General features: G+C 41.2%; 1 protein-coding gene across 1 annotated transcript in view; it reads left to right on the top strand.

The window, feature by feature from the left end:
* The window catches only part of CPLANE1 (ciliogenesis and planar polarity effector complex subunit 1), a 118,397-nt gene extending 98,999 nt beyond the window's left edge, over positions 1-19,398 (top strand). The window contains exons 37-45 of the mRNA XM_019650733.1: positions 4,325-4,355; positions 4,876-5,007; positions 7,786-7,948; positions 9,981-10,039; positions 10,505-10,672; positions 11,848-11,972; positions 13,767-13,853; positions 18,289-18,467; positions 18,937-19,398. Coding sequence (XP_019506278.1) covers positions 4,325-4,355; positions 4,876-5,007; positions 7,786-7,948; positions 9,981-10,039; positions 10,505-10,672; positions 11,848-11,972; positions 13,767-13,853; positions 18,289-18,467; positions 18,937-19,110 — 1,118 coding nt within the window. The 3' untranslated portion in view covers positions 19,111-19,398. The remainder of the gene's footprint in view (positions 1-4,324; positions 4,356-4,875; positions 5,008-7,785; positions 7,949-9,980; positions 10,040-10,504; positions 10,673-11,847; positions 11,973-13,766; positions 13,854-18,288; positions 18,468-18,936) is intronic.
* The last annotated feature ends 4,985 nt before the right edge of the window (positions 19,399-24,383 follow it).

Here is a 24,383-nt window from a genome sequence, read left to right as displayed (position 1 = left end):
CACGTGCATTGACCCTGGTGCAGGCCTGATTGGGAAGCGCCATTAATACCCCATTTTACGGTGAAGGGTATTGAGACTTAGAAAACTGTAGTGCCACTTCTCATTCCATTTCATTTGGAGCTGGCAATTAAAAATGACATTCTTTAGTCCTAACAAATACATTTGGCATATGAATAATAAGTCACACTAAATACAACAGCTGAACCATTGATGGTGTTGAAATATATTTTTTTTTTGGCCCCAGATATTGATGGTCAATAATGATGATTTTACTGTTTACAAAATGTGTTATTGCCATTAGTAAAGTAATATAAGCAGTAAAAAAATGCTATTTTTAAATGCCATTGTTGTCATTTAAATAAAAGAAAAGCTATTAAGAAGTTGGTGTAAATCTTGTAATTTTTTTCTCTTAGTTCTTTCTAGATTCCATTTGTATTTTAGTTGTTGGCATATGGGATAATGATTTCCATTTCACAAAATTGTTGTGAAGATTGCGTATTGTATATGAAGCATCCAGCTGAGAATCTGTTTGTTTCCTGTAGGTTCTTGGTCACCCATGGCTTTCCTCTTTCTTCTTATGAGGAAGAATTGACAGATGAGGTTAAAGAGGTTCTAGAGGGGTTCTGATTGTGTCTGAGAGGTTTAAACTCCATTTATACTTGGGAATCACTGGAGAATTCTGAGCAGAGAAGTAAAATGAGGAGGTTTTGAGGAAGACTAGAATGGAGGCAAAGATCGGTTCATGAAATGTTAAATTCATTTGACCTGTGACATAGTGAGTACCTGGCCAGTGTTGTGGGGAGGGAAAAAACACGGGAGAATTCTGAACAGGCAGCTGACGGTGCTCTCTGAGTAAGTGGATAAAACAGGAGAAGGAGAAAGCGAACGGCTCTTTGGTGTTGTCAGCCTGTAGGAGGAAGGATATAATCAGGTCTGATGTCCAACTGTGGAGTACTTTAAGATCAAATGTAACAGTTTAAGGTGATGCTGGGGTATATCTGGCCATGTTTAGGATCCAGTTTTTGACAAGAAAGTGGAACTTAATGAGAGGTTTAGGCTTATAAAACAGATGTAAGAGCCTTTTACTTAATTACATAGTTAAGCTTAGAGAGTTCATCTGTTCTCTGCAAGAAAAAATGGAAAAAAAGGGGAAATGCCAAGGAAGCAGCCTGTGAAATGTCACCCATTAGAGAGCAAGGGAGCCTCCCCAGTGAGCAGACTCTGGTAAAGGGATTTTCAAGAAAAAAGTGAGTGGCTAACAGCTTCACCAGCCGCCAGAAAGTGTAATACAAAGAGTAGAAGAAGGCAGTCTGGGGACAAAGACAGGCTGAAGAAGCTATAAATATAGATTCCTTATGAATTGATTTGTTTCTTTGTTTGTTTTGTTCTTTAGAGTCCACATATAAGTGAAATCATATGGCATTTGTCTTTCTGTCTGACTTATTTCACTCAGCACAGTACCCTCTAGGTCCATCCATGTTGTTGCAGATGGCCAGATTTCATTCTTTTTGGTGGCTGAGTAGTATTCCATTGCATATATGTACCGCCTCCTTTTTATCTGTTTATTCATTGATGGACACCCAGGGTGCCCCCACATCTTGGCCATTGTAAACAGCGCTGCAATGAACATAGGGATGCACATGTCCCTCTGAAATAGCATTTTGAGTTTCTAACGATAAATACCCAGAAGTGGGATTACTGGGTCCTTCTTTGTCTCTTGTTATGGCCTTTGTTTTAAAGTCTGTTGTGTCTGGTATAAGTACTGCTACTCCAGCTTTTATTTGCATGAAATATCTTTTCCATTCCTTTCAGTCTGTGTGTATCTTTCAATCTGAAGTGAGTCTCTGTAGGCAGCATATGTAAGGGTCTTGTTTTCTTATCCATTCAGCTCCTTTATGTCTTTTCATTGGAACATTTAACCCACTACATTTAAAGTAATTGTTGATAGATATGTAGGTATTGTCATTTTATTATTCATATTTTTTATCTTTTTTTCTTCTTGAAGAAATCCCTCTAACATTTATTGTTAATACCGGTTTGGTGGTGGTGAACTCCTTTAGCTTTTTCTTGTCTGGGAAATTCTTCATTTCTCCTTCAATTCTAAATGATAGTTTTTCTGGGTAGAGTAATCTTGGTTGTAGGTCCTTTCTTTTCATCACTTGGAATATTTCCTGCCAATCCCTTCTGGCCTGAAAAGTTTCTGTTGAGAAATCAGGTGACAGTCTTATGGGAGCTCCCTTGTAGGTAACTAACTGCTTTTCTCTCGCTGCTTTTAAGATTCTCTGTCTTTAACCTTTGGCATTTTAATTATGATGTGTCTTGGTGTGGGCCTCTTTGTGTTCATCTTGTTTGGGACTCTGCACTTCCTGAGCTTGTATGTCTATTGAAAACAAAACAGAAAGAAACTCAAGATACAGAGAACATTTTGATGGTTGCCAGATAGGAGGGAGGTTGGGGGGATGGGTAGTAAAGGGTAAGGAATTAAGAAGCACAAATTAATAGTTAAAAAACAGGGAGATGGAAAGTACAGCATAAGGAATATAGTCAATAATATTGTAATAACTGTGTATAGTGTCAGATGGGTATTAGATTTATCAGGGTGATTACCTCGTAAGTTATATAAATGTCTAAGTCACTGTGTTGTACACCTGAAACTAATATAATATTGTATGTCACCTGTAATTGAAAAAATACAAAAGTATCAAAAAGAAAAAAGAATTCTAATAGTAAAAGGAAGTAGAAAAATGAGATAAAGGAAATGAAGTTAAAGATCATTTCCAGATGGGGATAAATACAGACTCTTTAATGTTTCAAGGCAAAAGGAGAGAAATTAGTAGGAAAATAAATTGAAAGTACAAAGTTAAGGAGGTGATTCATTTAGGGTTGTTATAGCTTCTTAAGTTAGGATGCAAGAGGGGAAAAAAGGAGAAATAACAAATGGCATAAGAAACAGAAAGATGGATAAATTAAAATGTTTTTCTCAATGTTTGATTATAAATCTAAAAAGAAACCAAATTATTATTTAAAAGTATAGAACTTGGATGCCCTAATAGGTGTCTCCTTCTTCAGAGTGGGCCTCTTGGAAAGATGTATAGTCATTCCCATACCTCTAGTGCTCAGAAATAGCGTAAGTTTACTCTTTTGAAATTGATTTCCATTTTTCCTCACTTTCTTCTGAGTGTTCTTAAAGTGGCAAATACTATACTCACTGAGGATGGGTTTAATTTTTGGTAACAAACGCAAGTTATTCAGAGGCCTTTCTGATAAGTGAAGTACATGATCAGGTTGAGTGTCACTGTCTGAAATTTGAAAAAAGGAATTGTGTTCATCCAGGAATGAAGCTGATCTATTGTGTTTAGTAAATTGTGAAAGCAGTCCAGGGAGAGTTCCAAAAATGGTTTGAAAATGAAGTAAGTGTAGATAGAATCTTCCTATATAACTATTTTTAAAGGCATTTATTTAAGCATAACACTTTTCTGCCCTTTGATAAAAGGAATGTTTCCTCTCTAGTAGTCAGACCTTTTATATCTGATTAATCTATACTTACACCATTATCATTTTTTTTCAGCAGTTGAGGTTTTACTTAATAGTTAAATTTAGTTAATTGCTATTAAGAACTCAAATGCCCAGACTGATAATGTAAGATAATGTAAAATCCTTGATCTGAGGATTAATAAATTAAAAAACAAACAAACATGTGCTTAAGAAAGCAAAATTATTTAATATTAAAAACATGTAGGGGCAGAGTGGATTTATCTTAGTATAAGAAAATCTTCACAACAAAATGTTTTTTTGAGGAGAGATGTCAGAACACTTTTCCCTGTGTTAACACAATTCTCTTTGAGGTTTAAACATAGAAATGGAGTGTGGATTAAATGTTTTGCTTTAAATATATGTAGTTAATATTGGACATGGTTTAAAAATTGTTCTTTGAGTCATATTCTTCCAATAAGGGCTTCCTGGATTTTAGAAATTTCCCCAAATGTATTGCTTTTAGATCATCAGAGAGTTTTTTGTTGTTTTTTATGATTGTTTTAGTAAATTGCACTCTAATTTCTAAACTGTACTAAGAAAGATTGCACCTCCTAAAGTGTATTATTCAGAGTACTCTGGATAGAAAAGTTGTAATCTTAAAATGTGGACAGTATTCACTACTAAGTAGCATATTCAAGTGGAGGATAAATATGCTATATGTATATATCTGTATGGTTTAAAAATATTTTAATTTCTGGTTATATAATTTCTAAGTCAGGTTAATAATTGAAAGTACAAAAAAAAGTAACTGACCTGAAATGTTTATTAATAATGTTTCTTTTTTTTTAAGGCATGAATAACAGTGATGAGTTATTTGAGAGGTAAATATCTTAAGAATTAATTCACAGTTTTACTTAAAGTTGGGTATAAATTATGTGTTCTGGAAATTTTGTTGTTTGTATGTATGTGAACATCTACATTTTTTTTCATGGATTAAAGGAATATAATTCCCATTGGGGATGGGTTGTGTTAAGAAACTGAGGATTGTTATTAATATATCCCTTACCATTACTCATGGGTAGCTAGGACACTATAGACTACATTGGCTACGTTTTCTTTACTACATATGTATTAAATCTCAGCAGGCAAGACAGGTAGAAATGATCTCCTGGGCCTTATGTGCTTTTTTAAGAGCAAGTACAAAATCATCATATTGATGATTAGGCTTTTCCACTGAAGATTACTGGAATTAAAGAAATAGAAGGAACCGTAGTTATATATTGATTATTTTTGTGTTTATTTATGCTCTTGGAGGGCATAGCTTTACATGTTCATTGTTGCTTCATGTAACTAAGTTGTAGATACTGACTTATATTTCTCAAATTGCATTTGCATATAAAGTGTTTCAGTAGATCCACTCCAGATGACGGGATTGACTGATATTGCAGACATTATTGATGACCTTATAACAAAAGATGGAGTTTCCAGTGAAGAGCTGGGCTTAACAGAACAACAAGCTAAAAGTTTCTCCAGGTAATCACTGAATAATTAATTTTTAACCCATTTAAAAATGTTATGGTTCAAAAATATTCAAAATGGGCAGTATTTTATTTTATTTATAATTTTTTTAATTGTGAAAGAGCAATTTATTAGGAGAAAAAGTACACTTAAGCGGGTCTAAGCAGTAGATAATGACTCAAGGGCCATTATTAGAAGAGAAAGTACACTCCAAAGAGTTTGGAGCGGGCCGAGCAAAAGAAGCTCAAAAGGCCTGGCAGTATTTTAATGGGATTGTTATGAAACAAACGCAAAACTTAGAGTAGATTTTCTTCTTCGTGAATACATTTTGTGATGTTTGTGTCGTCCCCCACTCCCCCAATAGAATATAGCCTGGCTTATTTAATGTATACAGTGCATTTGTATCGTGGTGAGTTTTCCCAAGGCCTTATCACCCTAAGTACAATATAAATTTAATCCTACTTCTTCTTAGAAGTAATTATTGATTTAGCTCATGATTTAGTACTTTATCCTAAACATTAACCCTTGGAATACATTTTAAATACTCTTTCCATGGAACATGGAACCTTTCCTGGGCCAAGAACTGGCTCCTGATAGGAATTACCTGCTGTATTATGACTTCATGTCAAGGCCCTGCAAATCCTAACTTATTTGTGAAGCTCTTTTAGTTACCTTCAATCACATATAGAGGAATTTGCATTCTTTTTTAAGTTAATGATTGTTATAAATGTCATGAATGTATTAAATGTAAAGTATTGGAATAAAAATAAAATATGGTTTCTACTCTTGAACGGGGATAGAACTATAAAAAGATAATGACATAAACCCAATCACATCAGTATCCTATAGGGATTTGGGGGAAGACTGTCAGTCAGAGAAGACAGTCTCCCAGTAATGGTATTTGAGGTTTATTTCAAAAGATCAGTAGAAATTCATGTGGCTTAACTAGAAGGAAGGATATTCTAGGCAGCAAGAATATAATATGCAAAAGTGTGATGGTCAGTAGAGGGTGGGGCGTTAGATGTAACCGGAGTTCATGCCTTGGAAGGAGAGAGAAGGTCCGACAGGGTGTGCTGGCTGCCACTGGGGACCAGAGGCAGTCTTGAGTCACCTCGTTTGCAGGCAGCAGGGGGTTCAACAAAGGGCTTTGAACTAGAGTGGGAGCCAGTCAGAGGTCTTCTTACTTCAGTAGTCTAGACACGAGATGGCTCAGAATGGAAAGTGTAGGCTAACAAGCATGAGTAAACCTGGAGACTGTCAGGAAGAAGTGAGAATGATTTTCTCTACTTGGATGACTGAGTTGATGGTGATTTCTTTAGCAAAACAAAGAATGTGGTTTTAGATACAAGGTGTCAGGAGAACATTCAGTTAGTAATATCCACTGGTACAATAGTTTAGATCCCCCCAGAAGCAGATGCTAAAATGAGATTTAGATAAGCAAGAGATTTATTTGGAGAAACACCTGTGAGGGGAAGTGGGGTGGGAGCTAGAAGACTGCCAGTGCGGTCTCGCCCTGGGTTAGGGGTCCCTAGGATCACCTCAGGTCCAGTGAATTCACAGGGAGGACCCAGGATATGTTTGTGCTCAAGACTATGATTTATTACAATGAAAAGATACAAAGCAAAATTATCAAAGGGAAAAGGTGCATGGGGTGGAGTCCAGAGGGAACCAAGCACAAGCTTCCAAGAAGCCTCCCCCCGTGGAGTCACACAGGACAGACACTTCATTCTTCCAACTGCAGATGGTCATACCGGCCGTGGGATGCTGTGTACCAGGGAAGCTTGTAGAGACTCGGTGCCCAGGGTTTTTATTGGTCAGGTAGGCGCCCTTTGCCTGGCGCGTACCGAGTCCAGACTCCCAGAAGACAAGCAGGTGTTCAGTATAAACCACATGGTTTGTGTTCGTGGCCCATCTTCCGTGTAGGATGTGTCCTACTCGCATGTGGGAGATGAGTCTGCCCCAAATCCCCGCCTCACACCACCTGTTTGCTTGGACCACTCTCAGTACACTAATCGTGTTCATTCTCTTCTGAGGAGCAGACGCTGAAATAGGATTAGATGTCCACAAGGTTTAATGAGCGAAATGTAATGTGAGGGAAAAAGGGAGTAAAAGCAGTGGGGAGAGGCATCAGACCACAGTGCAGGCCTGACCCCGCCCTCCCTGTGAAGGAAAGAGGGGCAAGGAGGGGTTAAGTAGAATCTGAGTTAAGCAGTTCTGAGAACATGTCAGCCAAGTCAGTGCTGAGACCTCGAGCCAAAGTCACCATCCGAGGCGCCTGTGTCGTGCAGGAACGGGCCAGCCACATCCCTCAGTCATTAGCTGGGGCCAGTCCCCGGGAAGTGTGGCACAGGCAGGAACGTGAGCCTAGACCCATAAGGGCAGATTCTAGAAGCCAGCTCCATACTATAAGTTTCAGAACTGCTTGAGATAGTCCAGGAATAGATTAAAGGTGAAAAAGTCCAGAGCAGAAGAAAGGAGCTAATGTAGGGGGCTGCGTAAGGTTTTGAGTAAGAGGGACTTTAAAAGCAGAAAGGAGAAGCCAATTAATTGTATCAAATGTTATAGAGAAGCCAAGTAGGATGAAGACTGACGAGGCTGCTGGAGGCCTTTCTGAGGTCATTTTCAGTGGATTTCAGGGGACAGGTTGGAGCACATTGACTAGAGATTATAAGTGTATACTACTTTTTGAAGATGGGGCAAAGTCTTTCCAAATAAACAGTATTTAGTTGTGATACTTCTCATCTGCATAACAAATTTAAAATCAAGTGATGCCCTGCCTGTTACTTTTCTCAGGATTCAGCATTCTTCCAGTAGACGTCCTCGAAGAACTGAGGAGAGAAAAGAAATTCAAGTCTGGATGAAAAGAAAACGGAAAGAAAGAATGGCAGAGTACTTAACTGAGCTGGCAGCAAAGAGAGGGCACGAACACAATCCTTTCTGCCGCAGGAGCAATCCAGTAAGTCTGCAGTATCCAGGATAATGGAATTAGCACAGAACAGATTTAGGGTTTTTTTCTGGCAAATTCAAGAAAAGGATTAATATAATTTGGATGCATTTTTTATTTCACAGAAAAGTCAGCATTTTACTTAGGAAAGTTAAGGAATTACCTTAACAAAATGTAGCAGGGTATTGTACAAACCATGTTCCATTGAACCATCTTAAGTATTTTTTTCTTCCCCAGGCTAATTATGGCTCTGGTATTTTTAAACAAATGAAGAGTTTGAGTGATGGGTGACCAGTGGGAGTTTCCTTAATTTTCAATGAGAGTTGATGGCAATTGAACAACTGACTGTGTGTGTGGTAAAGCCATTTTAAAAATCAATTTTCTACCCCTATATTATCTACAGAAGATTTTAAAGCGTGTGGTTCAGTCATGTACCAACAGAACAATGGCGTGCGTGTGTGTGTGTGTGTGTGTGTGTGTGTGTGTGTGTTGTCGTCTTGAAACTATCAGAGTTTGTTTCCTGAGCCCTGACTGTGGACATTACGATGGCCAGGTCAGAAGTATTTCTTCAGAAGGTGAAACAAAGCAAATGCTACTAGGAAAGTCACATTTAGATTACAGTTTTATACTTTCTAATCTGAAATAAAATAAAACAGTACTTTTTTTTAAAGCATCATTAGAAAATATTTTATAAGTGAGTTTTCCAAATAAGGTTATCACATTTAAGCACCAAATGGTGCAAAAGTAGGTTAATTATTATTTAAACTGTGTCATTTACTAACCTGTGTCTGGAGAGAGCATGTTGGTGTCAATATAACATTCTGTTGATAGCTCTGGGGACATGGTAATGACCTTCAGGGCTACTGAGGTACATGACCAGAATCTCTTAAGTGTGTGCGTGTATATGTGTGTGTGTGTGTGTCTCTGTGTGTCTCCGTGTGTCTCCCTCCACCCCATGGGCGGGGCAGGAGAGTTCTATTACCCTCCCTGTCAGCCAAGCAAATACCCAAGATGGCTAGAATCGTGTCCAAATTTAGAATAAATTAACTCTGAGGGCATCAGAACTGTTTGGTTTATAGACTTTGTGACATACCCTTCAAGATCACAGACCTTGTTTCTTTAGTTTTAGCTTTTATTTGGGTAAAGGTATGGGATTAGTGAAGGATTAATGTAAGTAAAAATTTCATTTGAATTTCTATCAGAAATCGACAAGACCTTTATTTGTTACTACTACTCTTTTTTGTAGCTGAGTCATCCTGCCACCTGTTGGCAGCTCAACTCAGGCCGGGAAACAAACCGGCGACCCTGATGCTCAGCGCTTCAATCTTGAGCAAGAGCTCTTAACCAACTGAGCCACTCGGCCAGTCCTGTTCCTGACTACTTCTATACAGGATCTTGAGAAAGTGAATTCACTCATGTGTGCATGTTTTTATATACACAATTGTGTGAAAAGACTTACATTCATTAGTGACTCAACAGTAACGCAGTGTTTTGGAGTAAGAGGCACATGGCTTGCATTTACCAGTCAGCCTCTTGGTGCGTAAGTCTTGAAGAGGTTTAAGTCCCAGTGAACTCACTGCAGTAGGTTTCTGTAAAAATTTTAAAGCATCAAAATGATGGTTTTTAAAGGTTTGGCTCATTTCTGCTTTATCAACCAAACTGTTGGTGAGATTAATCACAAGACTGAGGTCGCAGCCTAGGTGTCTTTATCCTTAAAATGCTCTTGTTTTCTCTCTTAAATGCAGGCAATAAAGTTCTTCTCCTTTTGAGAAAATACATTAATTTAGCTACTGAAATAGATTTTGCATTCTATTTATTAATCTGGATTTTAATTGATTACATAATGCGTTAACATTTTCATGTTTTGTGCTTGGGTCAGAAGCCTCATCAAATATGACCGTATTTTGCACAATTTCCTAAATAACAATTATGTTTTAACTTCCTGTTAAAACTGACTAGTGCAGTTTTCATGTTTTCCGTGGATCCTAATGGCTTAGTGATTTGTACTGAATAATAATGGACTAACTGGATATTTCTTGTGCAGTTTTACATGACTTCCAGGGAAATCAGGCGGAGCCAAAAGATGAAGCGTGAGAAAGACAGGTGAGCTGGGTAGCTGTAGCCTTGAGCATTCTCCCGAGCTCGCTCACCTGAGACGCAGATAATGCTTAAAGAATTCTAGTTTTCACAGTAGTCCCATTTTTTGTCAATTATGAGAGATAACTGCAAGGAAAATAATTAGACTCTACTAGCCTATTTTGGAAATTGTTTTCAAATATTATTTACTCCATTCAATTTTATGACTTTTATTTCTACTATTCCCTTCCCTCTCCGAATCTAGATATATACGTATTTGAAAATACCCCAAAGGCCATGCTACCGGTACCTTTAATAATACTGCCCAATGGTTTTCACACATCTGAAATTTGATCTTGCATCTGAAGTGCATTTAGAAAGCACTGGAAAAAAAAAAAACAAATGCTAGGTGGTCTTCAAACACTGTGTGCCTTCTAGAAATATGAACTGAAAGTGACTCTTATTAAATGTCATTTAATTCTTTCTCCAAAGAGTGCTACTCTCTGACCACTATAGTCGTCGAATCTCACAAGCATACAGTCTGATGAATGAACTGTTATCGGAATCAGTACAACTACCAGCAACTGCACAGAAACCATTGCCTAATAAGCCCAGAGCTGCTCAAAGCTCCAGACAGCAACGCCCCCTTTCTCCAAAAGGGTAAGATAAGGTTTGGCATGTCACTTGGCAAGACAATGTCAGGCGTGATAAGTGTAGCATTTTTATGACCCAAGTTCAGTGTTTCTGCTTCTACCCTGCTCAGAATTATGGTAAGAAAGTGAAGAAAACAATGGTCCCTAATTATAAGGTCTTTATAAGTTTATAGAATCACCAAGGAAGAAGACAATGGCGTTACATGTCTAAGATATAACAAAGCAGTATACCTAATACAAGTTTGGTATCCATTGAATCCTGTTTTCTTTTCTGTAGATTTTGTTGGGATTTCCTTCTGTAATTTACCTCCTAATTGTTCTGTTTCTCCACTTGGCCTCATTCTTGCAGACAGTCCCCACCAGCTTCCCACTTCTTCCTCTGCGGGCTCTTCCTACCCCGCCCAGTTATTGCTGATTCAATTGTAGATACTGTTATATATTTATTCTTAAATGAATGACCTGCAGTAGGTTTAGATATGAGTTCATTAGGCAGGACTTAACTACACACAGACTGGTAAAGAAAAGTACCCAAGTGTAATGTTTCTTATACGTGGCAAACAAACACACAAAATTTTACTTGGTGGTGATCCATAAGGTGAACAGCAATTGGCAGTACAGTGTTGTTAAAAATTACCACCTTCAAAAAAAAAAAATTACCACCTTCAACAAAATAAATGATTAAGATTATAAACACACTCACATACTTTCAGAGCCTAAAGGAAATGCTACCTACCACAAACCTTGATGCAGTCAGATCACTTGTGTGTGGGTGTGACTTGGGGTATACTCCAAATACCAGATGCCCTTTGAATCTTTTCTAGAATAAAGCAGGGTCTTAAATACATAAATAATAACTGCCAACTGGCCCAAGCTGAGCTGCCGCTGAGTTGCCAACAGGTGGCAGGATGGCTCAGCTAAAAAAAATAAATAAAAAATAACTGCCAAATACACGGAATTTGAAATGGATAGGGAGAGAACAAAAAATAGTTTCTTTGGGGAAAAAAATGAAGTTTGAGAAATGAGATATGAAGAATAATTTGTTGAGAGTTATACACTAAATACATCACTGAGGTATAAACTAAGTGAATGTATTCATCTGAGCTAGAATTTGGGCTTTTTGAAATATTATACTTTGTCACCAAATGGTATTCTAGTAATATAATAATGTGATTTCTCCTTTAGAGAAAATCGACATGGTCACAATTTTTCAATAAATCAACCTGGAAAAGTCAGATACATACCCAAAGCCAGTTACATCCCAAAAGGGGAACCTTTTGGACAACCTCATGGCTCACCTTGGCCACGTGGTAAGACTTAAACTTTATTATATTGTGGAATTTTGACCTGTTCCTTCTTGTCTCCAGAGTTGTATTTTCATTAATAAGAACTATAGATCTTAGTAAAAAACAAGTCTCATTTCAGCAGAATGTAAGAGATTGACAAAGACTTAGCTGTACTGGGATTTTGTTTAATTGCTTTGAAATAAGAAGACCCTGAGAATATTTTTAAACCAATGGCCTTTTTGTAATAGAATCTGAACAGTCAGTAAATTTGATACGACTTATTTGGGAATCTGTTTCTTTTGTGTGTCTAGCTAAAGATTGCAGGCATTTTTACAAATCAAATTCTGATAGATTTCAGGATGGATATCTTACAGAAGAGGATCAGATTGAAATAATATCCTGTTTTCACCCTTTTAACATCCTTTTCCACATTTGAAGATATAATATCTGTTATTTAAGGCTAGCCTTCCTTTAGTTAATTTTGCCATATTTGAGTTTTGATTACTAAAGTAAATCACACTTATTTGTAGAATGATTTCAAACACATTAAAATGTATAATCATAGCTAACATGTATAAATGTATACAGCTAAAAATGTATAATAATTAACTAATGTGCCAGGTTCTATTTAAGCTCTTTAATTACAACCCTGTGAGATAGGTACTATTATGTTCCCCTTTTAAAGAGGAGAAAACCAAGGCAGAGAAAGTTGAAATAAAACAGCTTAAGATCAAACAGCTAGGAAGTGGCAGAACCAAGATTTAAACCCAGTCTGGGTCTAGAGCCTACATAATTAGAACCTACCATTCAGGATGCTGCCTCAATTTATAGAAAATTGAAATTTCCATAAATTCCAATCCTTTTGATAAAACTTCATAGTTGGGTTAACTCTTGCTTTTGATTGACAAATCATAATAAGAAAATACTCTTTTTAAACTAAATTTCAAAAGAGTAACCATGTTTTCTTTTTAAGAATTTTATTTTACACCTGATACATATGCCAAAATTTCAAAATATTCAAAATTGGCAAGGATTTTAAACTTGAACCATGATTTCTTAATATCGAATGGAAAAGTCTTGGATTATGTGGAACTGTGTGTTTCTCTTGGACCGGTCCCATTAGACCTGTATTGTCACCTTGCACTTGACTGGGTTGGTCCCCGCGCCTGCCCTTCCCGGACTCTGCTTGATGAGGTGCCCCTGCTGTTTCTGGGCTCAGAAGCCCTGTGACCCGACCCCGCGCGGATGGGCCTTCTAAGCATCCTCCCCTTCGCCGCCTCAGCCCCCTCCCCCCATATAACCTGTGCTGCGTGCAGGCTTGTTTCCCACCCACCTGCTCTGTGCTTCCACTCTTTCCTTCAAGTTCTCCCTCATGCCTTGAATGCCTCACCTCGGTGTCGCAGAAGACATCCCTAATCTTGAATCTTTAGTTCTTCCAACCTGGATATAATGACTTTTAACATCCATGTTTTCATTTTAAAATTTTTAAATCATTCTCCTGGTAAAATTTAACTTGGAATTTTGTCTAGATGTTTACTGCTAACAGGTGTAGGTGCCTGGCTTTTCCAGTTGCCAGAGATGTCGTCCAGGCACATTTGCCATTTGACAAGGGACTGTGGTTGTGTTACAAGGATAGCATGTCTCTAAGCAGGGTTTTCCCTCCCTCCACCTCTACTTTTGTTTTGCTTTCCTGGTTCAAATCAACCACCATTTGTTGGGTCCCTACCTATCAGAAGGTTTCTGTCCTCAAAGATCTTACAGTGTGATGCATGAAAAAGCATACAACAGAAAGTTACAGAAGTTGGCCTGTCTTTATAGGAACTGCCCCGTTCACCATGCAGGACGCTGGTGGGGCCAAAGCTGCGGGAAGAAAGGCTGTGCGGAACCCAGTGAGCTTCCAGAAAGGTACGGGGTAAAGACGGACTATCAAGTCCTTGGATTTAATATTAATACTAAAGCTTTAAAAGTCATAAATCGCTCTTAGACATTTCAGGTACAGATTTCAGAACAAAGAGTGTGGCTTTGTGGTTCAGAGAAGAGGCTGTGGAGTTAGCCTGTTGGGGACCCTGGTTCACCACTTACCCTTCAGCCTGGGGCAGTTCCTGATCCATTAGTGTAAGCTTCTGTTTTCTCACCTGCAAAATGCGGATTATGACAGTGAGAATGTATGCGTGGGCTTGCCGCAGCGCTGAACGTAAAAACAAGCACTCGGGAAGGTGTATGATCACGTAGTCAGAGCACACAGAGCCGGAAGTGGGAGACCTGGGCCCAGATTTGCTCCATCTTTGGCTACTTGCCCAAATTACCTGGGCTCTGATCAAGAGAGAGGGAAATTATACCTAATGATCCTAATTCCTAATGCCTCCCCCAGCCCAGCCCTCACCTGATGTTATTCTGCACAGTTTCAAAGGCACTTTCCCATTCATTCTCCTGTTAGGTCTAACAACCCTTACCCCATCTCACAGCTGAGGAGACTGAGGTCCTGCTCAGATCCCCTCAGAACAGCAAGAATAACAGTGAACAGCGTCGAGGACGCACATGCTGCCAAGCAAGGAGTTAGCACCTCATGTGCATGATTTCACTTAACTCTCACATTATTCCCGTGAGGTCTGTGGCATTATCCCAATTTACAGAAAAGAACTCAACTTGGTAGGGCAAAGGATGAAAACACTGATTTATTGGGTTGTCAGAAAAGTCACGATGCATTTTTGCAACGAAAAACATGGAAAAAATACATCATGACTTTGCCGACAACCCAATATACGCACTACAAAAATGATGAGAAACACAAATGGGCCAGTTCCCGCTCTGATGCCTCCTCCCCGCTGCTGTCTCCTTTCCTTGCAGAATCACCTTTGAGCTCCCCACATCTCTCTTCATGTGTGTCTGATCTATTTAACTCATTTATCAAATTTTAATGTCGGTGGCTATGTTTTCTAGAAATTCTGCTTGGTTTTTTCCCATACTTTCCCCCATTGTAGGCGTTAAAACACAAGCTTCTAATTATTAGGTTCAGTTTGAGTCCTAAAAGCATTTCCTGTACTTTTAATTTTATAATTCCAGGCTATTTTTTTCCTTTTCAGTCTCTTAATGTTTGGTCAAATGTTTACTAGTGTAGAGTACCCCATACTTCTTATTCTTTTTTAAGCAAATGTCTAGCAATGTTTAGTTCAACAGATAAAATGCCCCAAAATACAATATTGCCCCTAAAAATAGCTGAAGTGATGTGTACATTTGTATTGTATTGTTTATGAAAGCTCCAGTGAATCCAGGGTTTTGTGTTCTTGGAGTCAGTTCGCTCCAGCCTGAGGCCTTGCCCATATCATAGAAAGACGAACGGAAGTATTGTCTAGTGGCAGCCCTGCCTCTGAGAGGAAGAAATTGAGTGTCACTGCACGTTTCTAGTTTGGGTGTTTGTCTAGACTGTGACCCAGTAATCGACACAGGTAGGGAGAGGAGGAAGGAGCAGGCTTTTCTTTTGGAGGGACTGCGGAGGTGATGGTGGTTTACTGTTCCGCCTCAGATTGTCAGGCTAGACTCTGTGGACATCACTGGGCAACACGGTAGAAAGAAAACAAGTGGCGACGCTCAGTCTCTTTCACAGCGAGGCTGCGTCTGACGGCAGTGGCTGCATGTGCCTCGTGCCACCGTGGGGCGTCTTCTTGATGTCTCACCTTTTCCTTAGAAAGCTTTCTCCATCACACTGGGGCTGGAACACTTTACCGTGAAAAGCTTTGTACACGCTCAGTTTCACAGATTTGTTTTTATACTGTATTTTTTAATCTCAAGATTGGATATCCCAAATAAATCCTAGAGAAATGCACTCTGCTGTGAAAAGAAGGAAATTGCAGAGCCATCCTTGGGTAAAAAGCAAGGCAAGAAAGCCAGTGACAGCCTCTTGAGGTGTGCAGACATCCCAAAGGGTAAAGGCTTTCCTAAGAAGCAGGACTGTTAACCTTAATTTCAGTCGACTTGATGATTTTGTCTTTCTTTCTGGATGGAAGTATAATTATCTTCATTTGACAATTGTGTCAAAGTCTAGATACCAAATTCATTGCAGCAGAGATGGGGGTGGGATTCGTGGGCGGTGACGGCCTTAACTAATCTCTCATCATATCCTGAATACTTGAATTCAGCACCCTCTGCCTCCATCACTCTGGCGAGACAGCTCACCCTCGTGGTTACAGCACTGTTACCTGTTGCTGTCTCTCTTTTTCATTTTGTCAATCTCAACTTTTTCTGTTTTCCTGGCTGCTTGCTTTTTTACCACAGTGTTTGTTCCCATTTGCGTTCCTATTGGATATCATAAATATTCTTTCACAGATTTTTTTCAAAATTTGTCCCTTAACTAAATAATATTTACTTAAATAATTATTTTAACATGGAACTTTCAGTCACATCCCAAAAAACTCAATGAGTCTTTAAATAGCAAAAAAAGTCAAACCGACAGCACAGCTACAGATGATAAGCTTGTTTCTCTTACAGACCCTTGGGACTTGTCACAAGCAAACCCCTCAGGCCTCTGGGCCTGCTGCCCTCCTGCTTTGGCACTAATCCAGGAAGCTGTTGCACAGCTGCTGCCTGGGGGGTCCAGATAAATAGACCCATTTCTCACCTACAGATACGAAGATCATCCTAAAGGGCCCTCTGAATAGCAAGTTAACATATTAGCTCCGGTCTGGGCCTAGATACGTCCATCGTCTTGGGCAAGTTACTAACCTCTCGAAAGCCTCCCTTTCCTCATTTGCAAAACGGAGGTAATAACACGTTCCCTATAGGATTTTCACGAAGAGCATTCATTCCGCAGCCATGCCCTGAGCTCCTCCTGCACACCAGGCACTGTTAGTCATCAACAACGCAGATGCAGCACAAAAATAAGATACGAGCGGACTTAGAGAAGGTCCCTCTGAGAAGGTGGTGTTGGAGTGAACATCCTGAATGATGACAAGGGGGTTGCCATGTAAAGATAAGGCAGAGCGAAGAGCAAGTTCAAAGCCCTGAAACAAACTTGGCCCGACAGGAAAGATCAGTGTGGGAAAGACGGAGAGACCGGCGAGCTGCTACAGGCCAAGGCGAGAAGCTTGGATTTTACTGTGGATCCAGTGGGGGGAATTAGGAGGGAGATGATATAAGTGATGTTATAGAACATGAGGGAGAAGAAGAACAGAAGAAGGCAGACAAGCACGGAGATGCTTGTGGACTAGTGGTCTACACTAGAAATGAGGGAAAGCTTTTAGATTTGGAATGTATTAAGAAGATAGACCACATTGAGACTTGCTGACGACTGGTTATAGAATGTGTAAGAAAGAGAAGGATGAAGGACAACTGGATTTTAACCTGAGCATTTCCTGGGATGGGAAGACTATTGGAGGGTGGGTATATAGGTAAAAAGTCACAGTTTGGTTTTGGACCTGTTAAGGCTGAGATCTTTGTTGCACATCCAAGTAAAGACTTCAAGAAGGCAGTTTGCTCTGTAATGCTAGACGTACGGGTGTGAGAGTTGTCAGCATGTGGATGATACAGCCATGGAGCTAGACAAGGTGAGCCAGGGAGAGTGTGAATGGTAGACCAGGAACTAGGCCCTGGGCACGCTGGTAAGTTCAAGGGACTGAATGCAGTTAAAGCACTTGGCCCACAGGAAACACCTATACGTGTGCTGCTGTTGTTGGGAGGAGGGGGGGGGGTGCTGATTTCTTGGAGGTGTCCTTACCTTTCAGCACATGAGGTTGGTAGAGCTCTAAAAGGCCAGGTCGCCCTGACTATCTCCTGTTCCCCTCTTCACAGAGCCACATGACTGCCTGTCGGGGCCTGTGTTTACCTCCCGCCATACTCCATGCTGTGGGTGTTTCTTCAGGTCACCTTTGTGAGGGGCAGAGGACATGCTGTGACATTGGCTCTGGAATGGAACATTAGTGTGTTAGGTTCTTTTCTACAAATACTGATTCTCAGTGAGGAGGAAGAGGGCCATAGCGTGCGGTCACTGCACTTACCCGGATGCCCGTGCCTAAGGCAGATGGGAGGCATGCGGTCGAGGGCGCTCCCACAAGACTTCCCATGAGTTCACCCAGCTTTGAAGTGGGAACTTCTCCACAGTTCTGTTCCGTGGCTCTTCCTCCCTGGACTCTTGTCCTAGAGGTTACCTTTACCTTTAAAATCAAAAGAGGTGGCCAGAATTCAGTTTCCATCTCTCACACTGACACAACAGAAACGCTCTAAGGTGAACTATATCTAGACCTTGTGATTCAAGTATTAGGTAAAACGTGATTGCCTTGGATTTGATGATAAAGTCACAGTAAGTGAATCAGTCCCAGTGTACGCTTTGTTCTTCCCCCCTCAAAAGGCTCTACTGCTCCATGTCATAGACTGAAGCACATGGAGACGCACGGAAGAGCTGGGCTTGCACCGCAGACCATGGAGGTGTGTATAGAGTACTCAAGAGAGGAGACTGTGGTGAGTCCCTGGATGTTACCTTCAGACATCCAGAAGATGCTTCACGACAGTCACAATTCCCTTCTACAGGTAAGCAGTGTTCCCGATTTCAGCTTGCCTCGTGCTTCCTCTGTGAGCTTCAGTTTTGTTTTATTTTGTTTTTTTAGCAGGGCTGAGGGGTGGAATGTAGAGATACTGAGATTGTTAGGTCAGTCTGGAGTAATGATTCAAAGCAACTACACTTTTGGCTGAATACTCCATTTATCTTGTAGAATTTTCTTTTTAACTAAAAAAACCCCACAAAAATATAAGAACAGATCATTGTACTACAAGTATAAAAATCCATTTTGTCCACTCTTCAGATCTGGTGCCATCATTTAGATGTGTCAGGTGATATCCAGCTCATTGCCAATCCAGACATGCCAGCACCCACAGCCCCGGTCCCCTTCATATTCCCTTCACCTCTTGGTGGATGAGTAACCCTAGAATCTTTGAATCATGTTCCATTTATTCTTTCTCAGGCTAGGACCACCATTTACTGCCTTTCTCACTTTGACAGGACTTGTCACCACCTGAAGAAGAGCCAGAGCCACCTTTCGGGGCGGGCGGCACCGACAGCATGTCTGAGAGCACTGGCAGCCTCCTCAGCAAGCTGGACTGGAACGCCATTGAAGACATGGTCGCCAGCGTGGAGGACAAGAACCTGTCTGTCCACTGGGCCCTGGACCTGTAAGGCCTCAGTGTCACTGTTGCCAAGCCAAGGCCAGCACCTCAGTGATGTAGTTCTGAAAGATGTGTGGGTTTAAGGGGGAGAAGCAGTGAACGAAGTGATGTGAACTAACCACCTGCAGCCATATTATCACCTGGATTAGCCATTTCAAGAGGGAAAATAAATAGCGCTCAGGAATTTTGCCTTCATGGGAAAGGGTTGTTTAACAGTAGATGTATTATATGTTTTTGCATTTGACTTATCTTTAGGCATAATTTTTTAAATGATGAAAAAAATAAATCATACCTTTCAATAAAACTCTTCTATCTTGACTCTTCCTTTACTACCCCTTGAGTTTGAGGAAAAACTTTATGTGGGTTAACCTGATAGGAAAAAAGAAAATCACAGTCTTACCTGAGACACTGAATAATGAGCTCCATTTTAAAACATACTCTAAAATTCACCTGTGCAGGGCTTGACCCAGGCGTGAAAAGGAACCAGCCACCTTTCACCAATCCTGAACTTCTAAAGAAAAGTTTCACGTAGGCCAGATCTTCTGTCCCCTGCCCTGTAACCTGAAAAGCTACAGAAGAAACAGGGATGGATGCTTTGGGTGGAAAAGAAAGGCAATATGATTCTTCACTTCAGAAGGATCATGTTAACTTTGTAAAAACCATGGTCAAGATGGTGGAGTAGGTAAACACTGCTCACCTCTTCCCGTCACCATATCAAAATTACAACTCAATTGTAAAACAATTGAGAACCGCCTGAAGACGAGCTGAACAGAAGTCTTATAACTATAAGGATATAAAGCAGCAGCTACATAGAGAAAGGGCAGGTCCCACACCCACAGTGTGGTGATTAAATTGGGAGGAAAATCTTGGATGTGGAGATCCCCTTGAGGAGTAATGGGACCCAGCCCTGGGCCCCCATGCCTGGGACAGGAGTCCCCATAACTTCTGGCTGTGAAAACCAGCAGGGATTGCATCTGTGAGATGAAGGGCTGCTGGAGACCTAAGTGCTGCAGATAATAAAGGGCCCTCACACAGACTCACTCACTCTGGGCTCCTTCCTACACAGAGAACGCAGCAGTTCAAAAAGCACCAGGAGCATATGGGGAAGAATTAAATTAACTAGCTTTAAGGGTGAGGGCTGGAGGGGTCAAAACAGCTCTCTACAGGGACGGAAATGCTGGCAGGCACCATTATTCCTTTGTTGAGCCTTTCCACCACCCAGCCAGCCCAGCGCAGGCAAGCAGGCAGCAAACCTGGCTAACACTGTTCGTCCATCCTGGTGATTCCGAGTTCCCACTCACCCAACGCATGTGCCTGGTCAAACCCCTTCCAGTGGCGCCTCCATACAAGTAGCCTGTCTCAGCTGGCACTGGGAACATTCCTAAAACCTCAAAGGTCCAGCAAACTGTAAACAAGCAGCGGCTGCCCTTGGTGTGCCCTGTACCTCTTGCTAACCTACCCCAAACCTAGCACAAGCAGCGAACGATCTCAATTTGCACGGTAACTCCCACCAGAAGCCCCAAGCCAGCATAAGCAGTGGCTAGTAGTCTTGGCTTGAGACGTAGGCTCTCAGTGGCAACAAACATGGCACAAATAGCAGCTGACCTAAGCTCACATTGTGGTGCCCACCAAAGGGTCCCAAGCCAGGCACTAGTGGCAGCCAGCCTCGGTTCACAGAGTAACCTCTTCCAAGTGCCTGCAAGCCCAGCATGAGTGGTACTAACTGCAGATCTCTGTAGTTCCTGCCAGACGGCCCTGAGTCAGGTACAAGTGGTGGCTGACCTTGACCTGCACCAGGGCCCCTCCAAAAAGGTTCCAGAACCAACACACCTGGTGACCAGCTTCAGAGCACCATCCAACCAGCTCCACAAACCACACACCCAAAGGGCAGCTGGCACTAGAACCCCACTAAAGTGACTCCTATTCCGTGGAGTCAGCCCCTGCACAGCAGCTTGTCCAATGTAGTCACAATCAGTCCTCATAGCCAGTCAGCCTGAGGGTCGACCCCACCTATTGATGTGCCAACAGCAATCAAGGTTCAATTACAATAGGAGGGCACACACAACTCTCACAAGGGACACCTCTGGAGCATGTGGCTCTGGTGACCAAGGAGACTGTGCCACTCAGCCCCATAGGACCTCTACTACATAGGGCCACTCTGCCAAGACCAGGAGATAAAGATCTACCTAATACATAGAAGCAAACACAGGGAGTCAGCCAAAATGAGACAAAGGAACCTGTCCCAAATGAAACAATAGGAGAAAACCCCAGAAAAAGAACTAAACAAAATGCAGACAAGCATTCCACCAGATGCAGATTTCAAAACATTGATTATAAGGATGCTCAATTAACTTAGGGGAAGAATAGATGAACTCAGAACTTCAACAAAGAGATAGGAAATGTAAAAGTGGAGATAAAAAACTAGTCAGAAATGAAGAATAAACTTAAATGAAGAATATATTAGAGGGAATCAACAGATTAGATGAAGCAGAGGATTGAATCAGCAATCTGGAACCCAAGGTAGCAGAAAATATCCAAATGGAACAGCAAAAAGAAAAAAGAATTTTAGAAAATGAGAATTTAAGGAGCCTCTGGGGCAACATTGAGTGTACCAACATCTGCATCATAGGGGTACCAGCGGGAGAAGAAAGAGAACAAGGAATTGAAAACCTATTTGAAGAAATAATGATGGAAAATGTCCCTAACCTGGTGAGAAAAATAGATATGCAAGCCCAGGAAGCACAGAGAGTTCCAAACAAGATGAACTCAAAGAAACCGACACCATGACACATAATTAAAATGCCAAAGATTAATGACAGACTCAAAAGCAGCAAGAGAAAAGCAGTTACCTACTGGGGAACTCCCATAAGACTGTCAGCTTATTTCTCAACCGAAACTACCGGCCAGTGGAATTGGCACAAGATATTCAAAGTGATGAAAAGTAAAAAGCTACAACCAAGATTACTCCACCCAGCAAGCTGTCATTTAAAATCGAAGGAGAGATCGAGCTTCCCAGACAAGAAAATGCTAAAGGAGTCCATCACCACCAAACCAGTGTTACAAGAAATGTTAAAGGGACTTCTTTAAGAAGAAAAGATAAAAAAACATGAAGAAGAAAATATAGGAAAGAAAAAAAATCTAATTGACAAAGGCAAATTCATAATAAAAGCCAGGGATAAAACAACTATAATGTTACCACAAAGGTTAAAAGACAAAAGTAGGAAGATCATGTGTAATTACAACAGTAAGTTAAGGGATACACACAAACACTCAAAAGTAAAAAATAGTGACAAATGTGGAGGGGTGAATAAAAACTGTAGTGATTTTAGAATGTTTAAACTTAAGCAACCATCAATTTAAAATAGGCAGCTATTAAAATAGCTTCTTATATATGAAGCACATGGTTACCACAAACCACAGATCTGTACGAGATATACAAGAAATAAAGAGGGGTCAGCCGTGTGGCTCAGTTGGTTAAGAGCGTGAGCTCTGAGCAACAGGGTCACTGGTTCGATTCCCACATGGGCCAGTGAGCTGCACCCGAGCTAAGCTGCCGCTGAGCTGCCAACAGGTGGCAGGATGGCTCAACGGGTGAGAGCATGTGCTCCTAACAACAAGGTTGCCGGTTCGACTCCCGCATGGGATGGTGGGCTATGCCCACACGCAACTAAGATTGAACACGGCACCTTGAGCTGAGCGGCCACAAGCTGCCGACGGGCAGCTGGATGACGACTGGACCTGGAGCTGAGCTAGCTGCACCCTCCACAACTAAGACTGAAGAACAACTTGGCTGTTCCCCTTCCCCAGTTCCCTAATAAAAAATCTTTAAAAAAAAAAAAATGAAAAAGTTAAAAAAAAAAAAAAAAAAAAAAAAAATAAAAAAAAAAAAAAAAAGAAATAAAGAGAAAGAATCCAAACACAACACAATGGAAAGTCATCAACATGCAAGAGAATAAGAAGAACAGAGAAATGCTATAAAAACAATTAGAAAACAATAACATGGCAATAACCATATAACTATCAATAACTACTTTAAATGTAAATAGACAAAATGTTCCAATCAAAAGACATAGGGTCCACCTGAAACTAAAAAAAAAAAAAAAGACATAGGGTGGCTGAATGGATTTTAAAAAAAGACCCAAATTGAGTAAAAGCGGTTTCTTCAATAGTGTTGGGAAAACTGGATAGATGCATGCAAAAGAATGAAACTAGACCACTTTCTTATACCACATACAAGAACAAACTTAAAATGGATTAAAGACTTAAGTGTAAAACTCGAAACCATACATTCCTAGAAGAAAACACAGTCAACTCTCTAACATTGCTCTCAGTAATCTTTTTCTGGATATGTCCCCTTGGGCAAGGGAAACAAAAACCAAAAATAAACAAATGGGACATCAAATTAAAAAGCTTTTGCACAGTAAAGGAAATGATAAAAAAAAAAAAAAGAACCTACTGAATGGGAAAATATATTCGCCAATGATACATCCGATAAGGGGTTAATAACATTCAAAATATATAAGCAACTCATACAACTTAACATCAACAACAGCAAAAACCAGTCCAATTATAAAATGGGCAGAGGGCTGGGAAGGCACCGCATTTGCTACCAGCGGGAGCAGGGGGGCCAGGCTGGGCCTGAGCACCCAGCACCGGCGCTCCCAGCCGTCGCTGCTCCGTCTGCGCTCGAGAGAAGGGGCCTCCAAACAGGAAAAGGGCGGCGCTGAGAAGAGAGGGCGGGGCAGGCCTTCCAGCCAAGTGCCAACACCTGAGACCTCGGGGACCGACCAAAGAGGAGCAAAAACGGTGCTGCCAAGACCCGGAAAACCACCAAGACTCCACGGAGGAAACCAAGAGGCAGATCCAAAACAACTGGAGGAGGAGGAGGCGGGCATCTCGCAGGCGTCCTCAGAGGCGTAGTATTGTCCGCACCGTGCCACCTGCTTCCTCACGAGGTGCGGGTTCCTTCTGGGACTGGACAGCTCCGCTCCCCCAGGCCCGCCACCCACCCGCGTCCCCCCACCACACTGCACGGCACAGCAGCCGCTGCAGGGCCCTGGTGGCCTGAGTGGGGAGCAGTTTTCCGTCGGTCCCGGTTCCCAGCAACCCCTCGCCCACCAGCACACACTTGCCCTCCTGGACTAAAGAGCTAACTTCCCACTTAGCCGCAGCATGTGCCACTGCATCCCCACTCCTTCAGTGGCAGGGACATTGCTGACCGGGCTCCCGGCTTGGGGATCCCTTCTCCCCTACTCTTCCCTCTGGCGTCCCAGTAAGGCCCCA

This window comes from Hipposideros armiger, unplaced genomic scaffold (assembly GCF_001890085.2).
Source record: "Hipposideros armiger isolate ML-2016 unplaced genomic scaffold, ASM189008v1 scaffold_146, whole genome shotgun sequence".
NCBI classification, from domain to species: domain Eukaryota; kingdom Metazoa; phylum Chordata; class Mammalia; order Chiroptera; family Hipposideridae; genus Hipposideros; species Hipposideros armiger.
The sequence above is the reverse complement of the archived record's forward strand: the minus strand, read 5'-3'. Positions and strand labels throughout refer to the sequence as shown.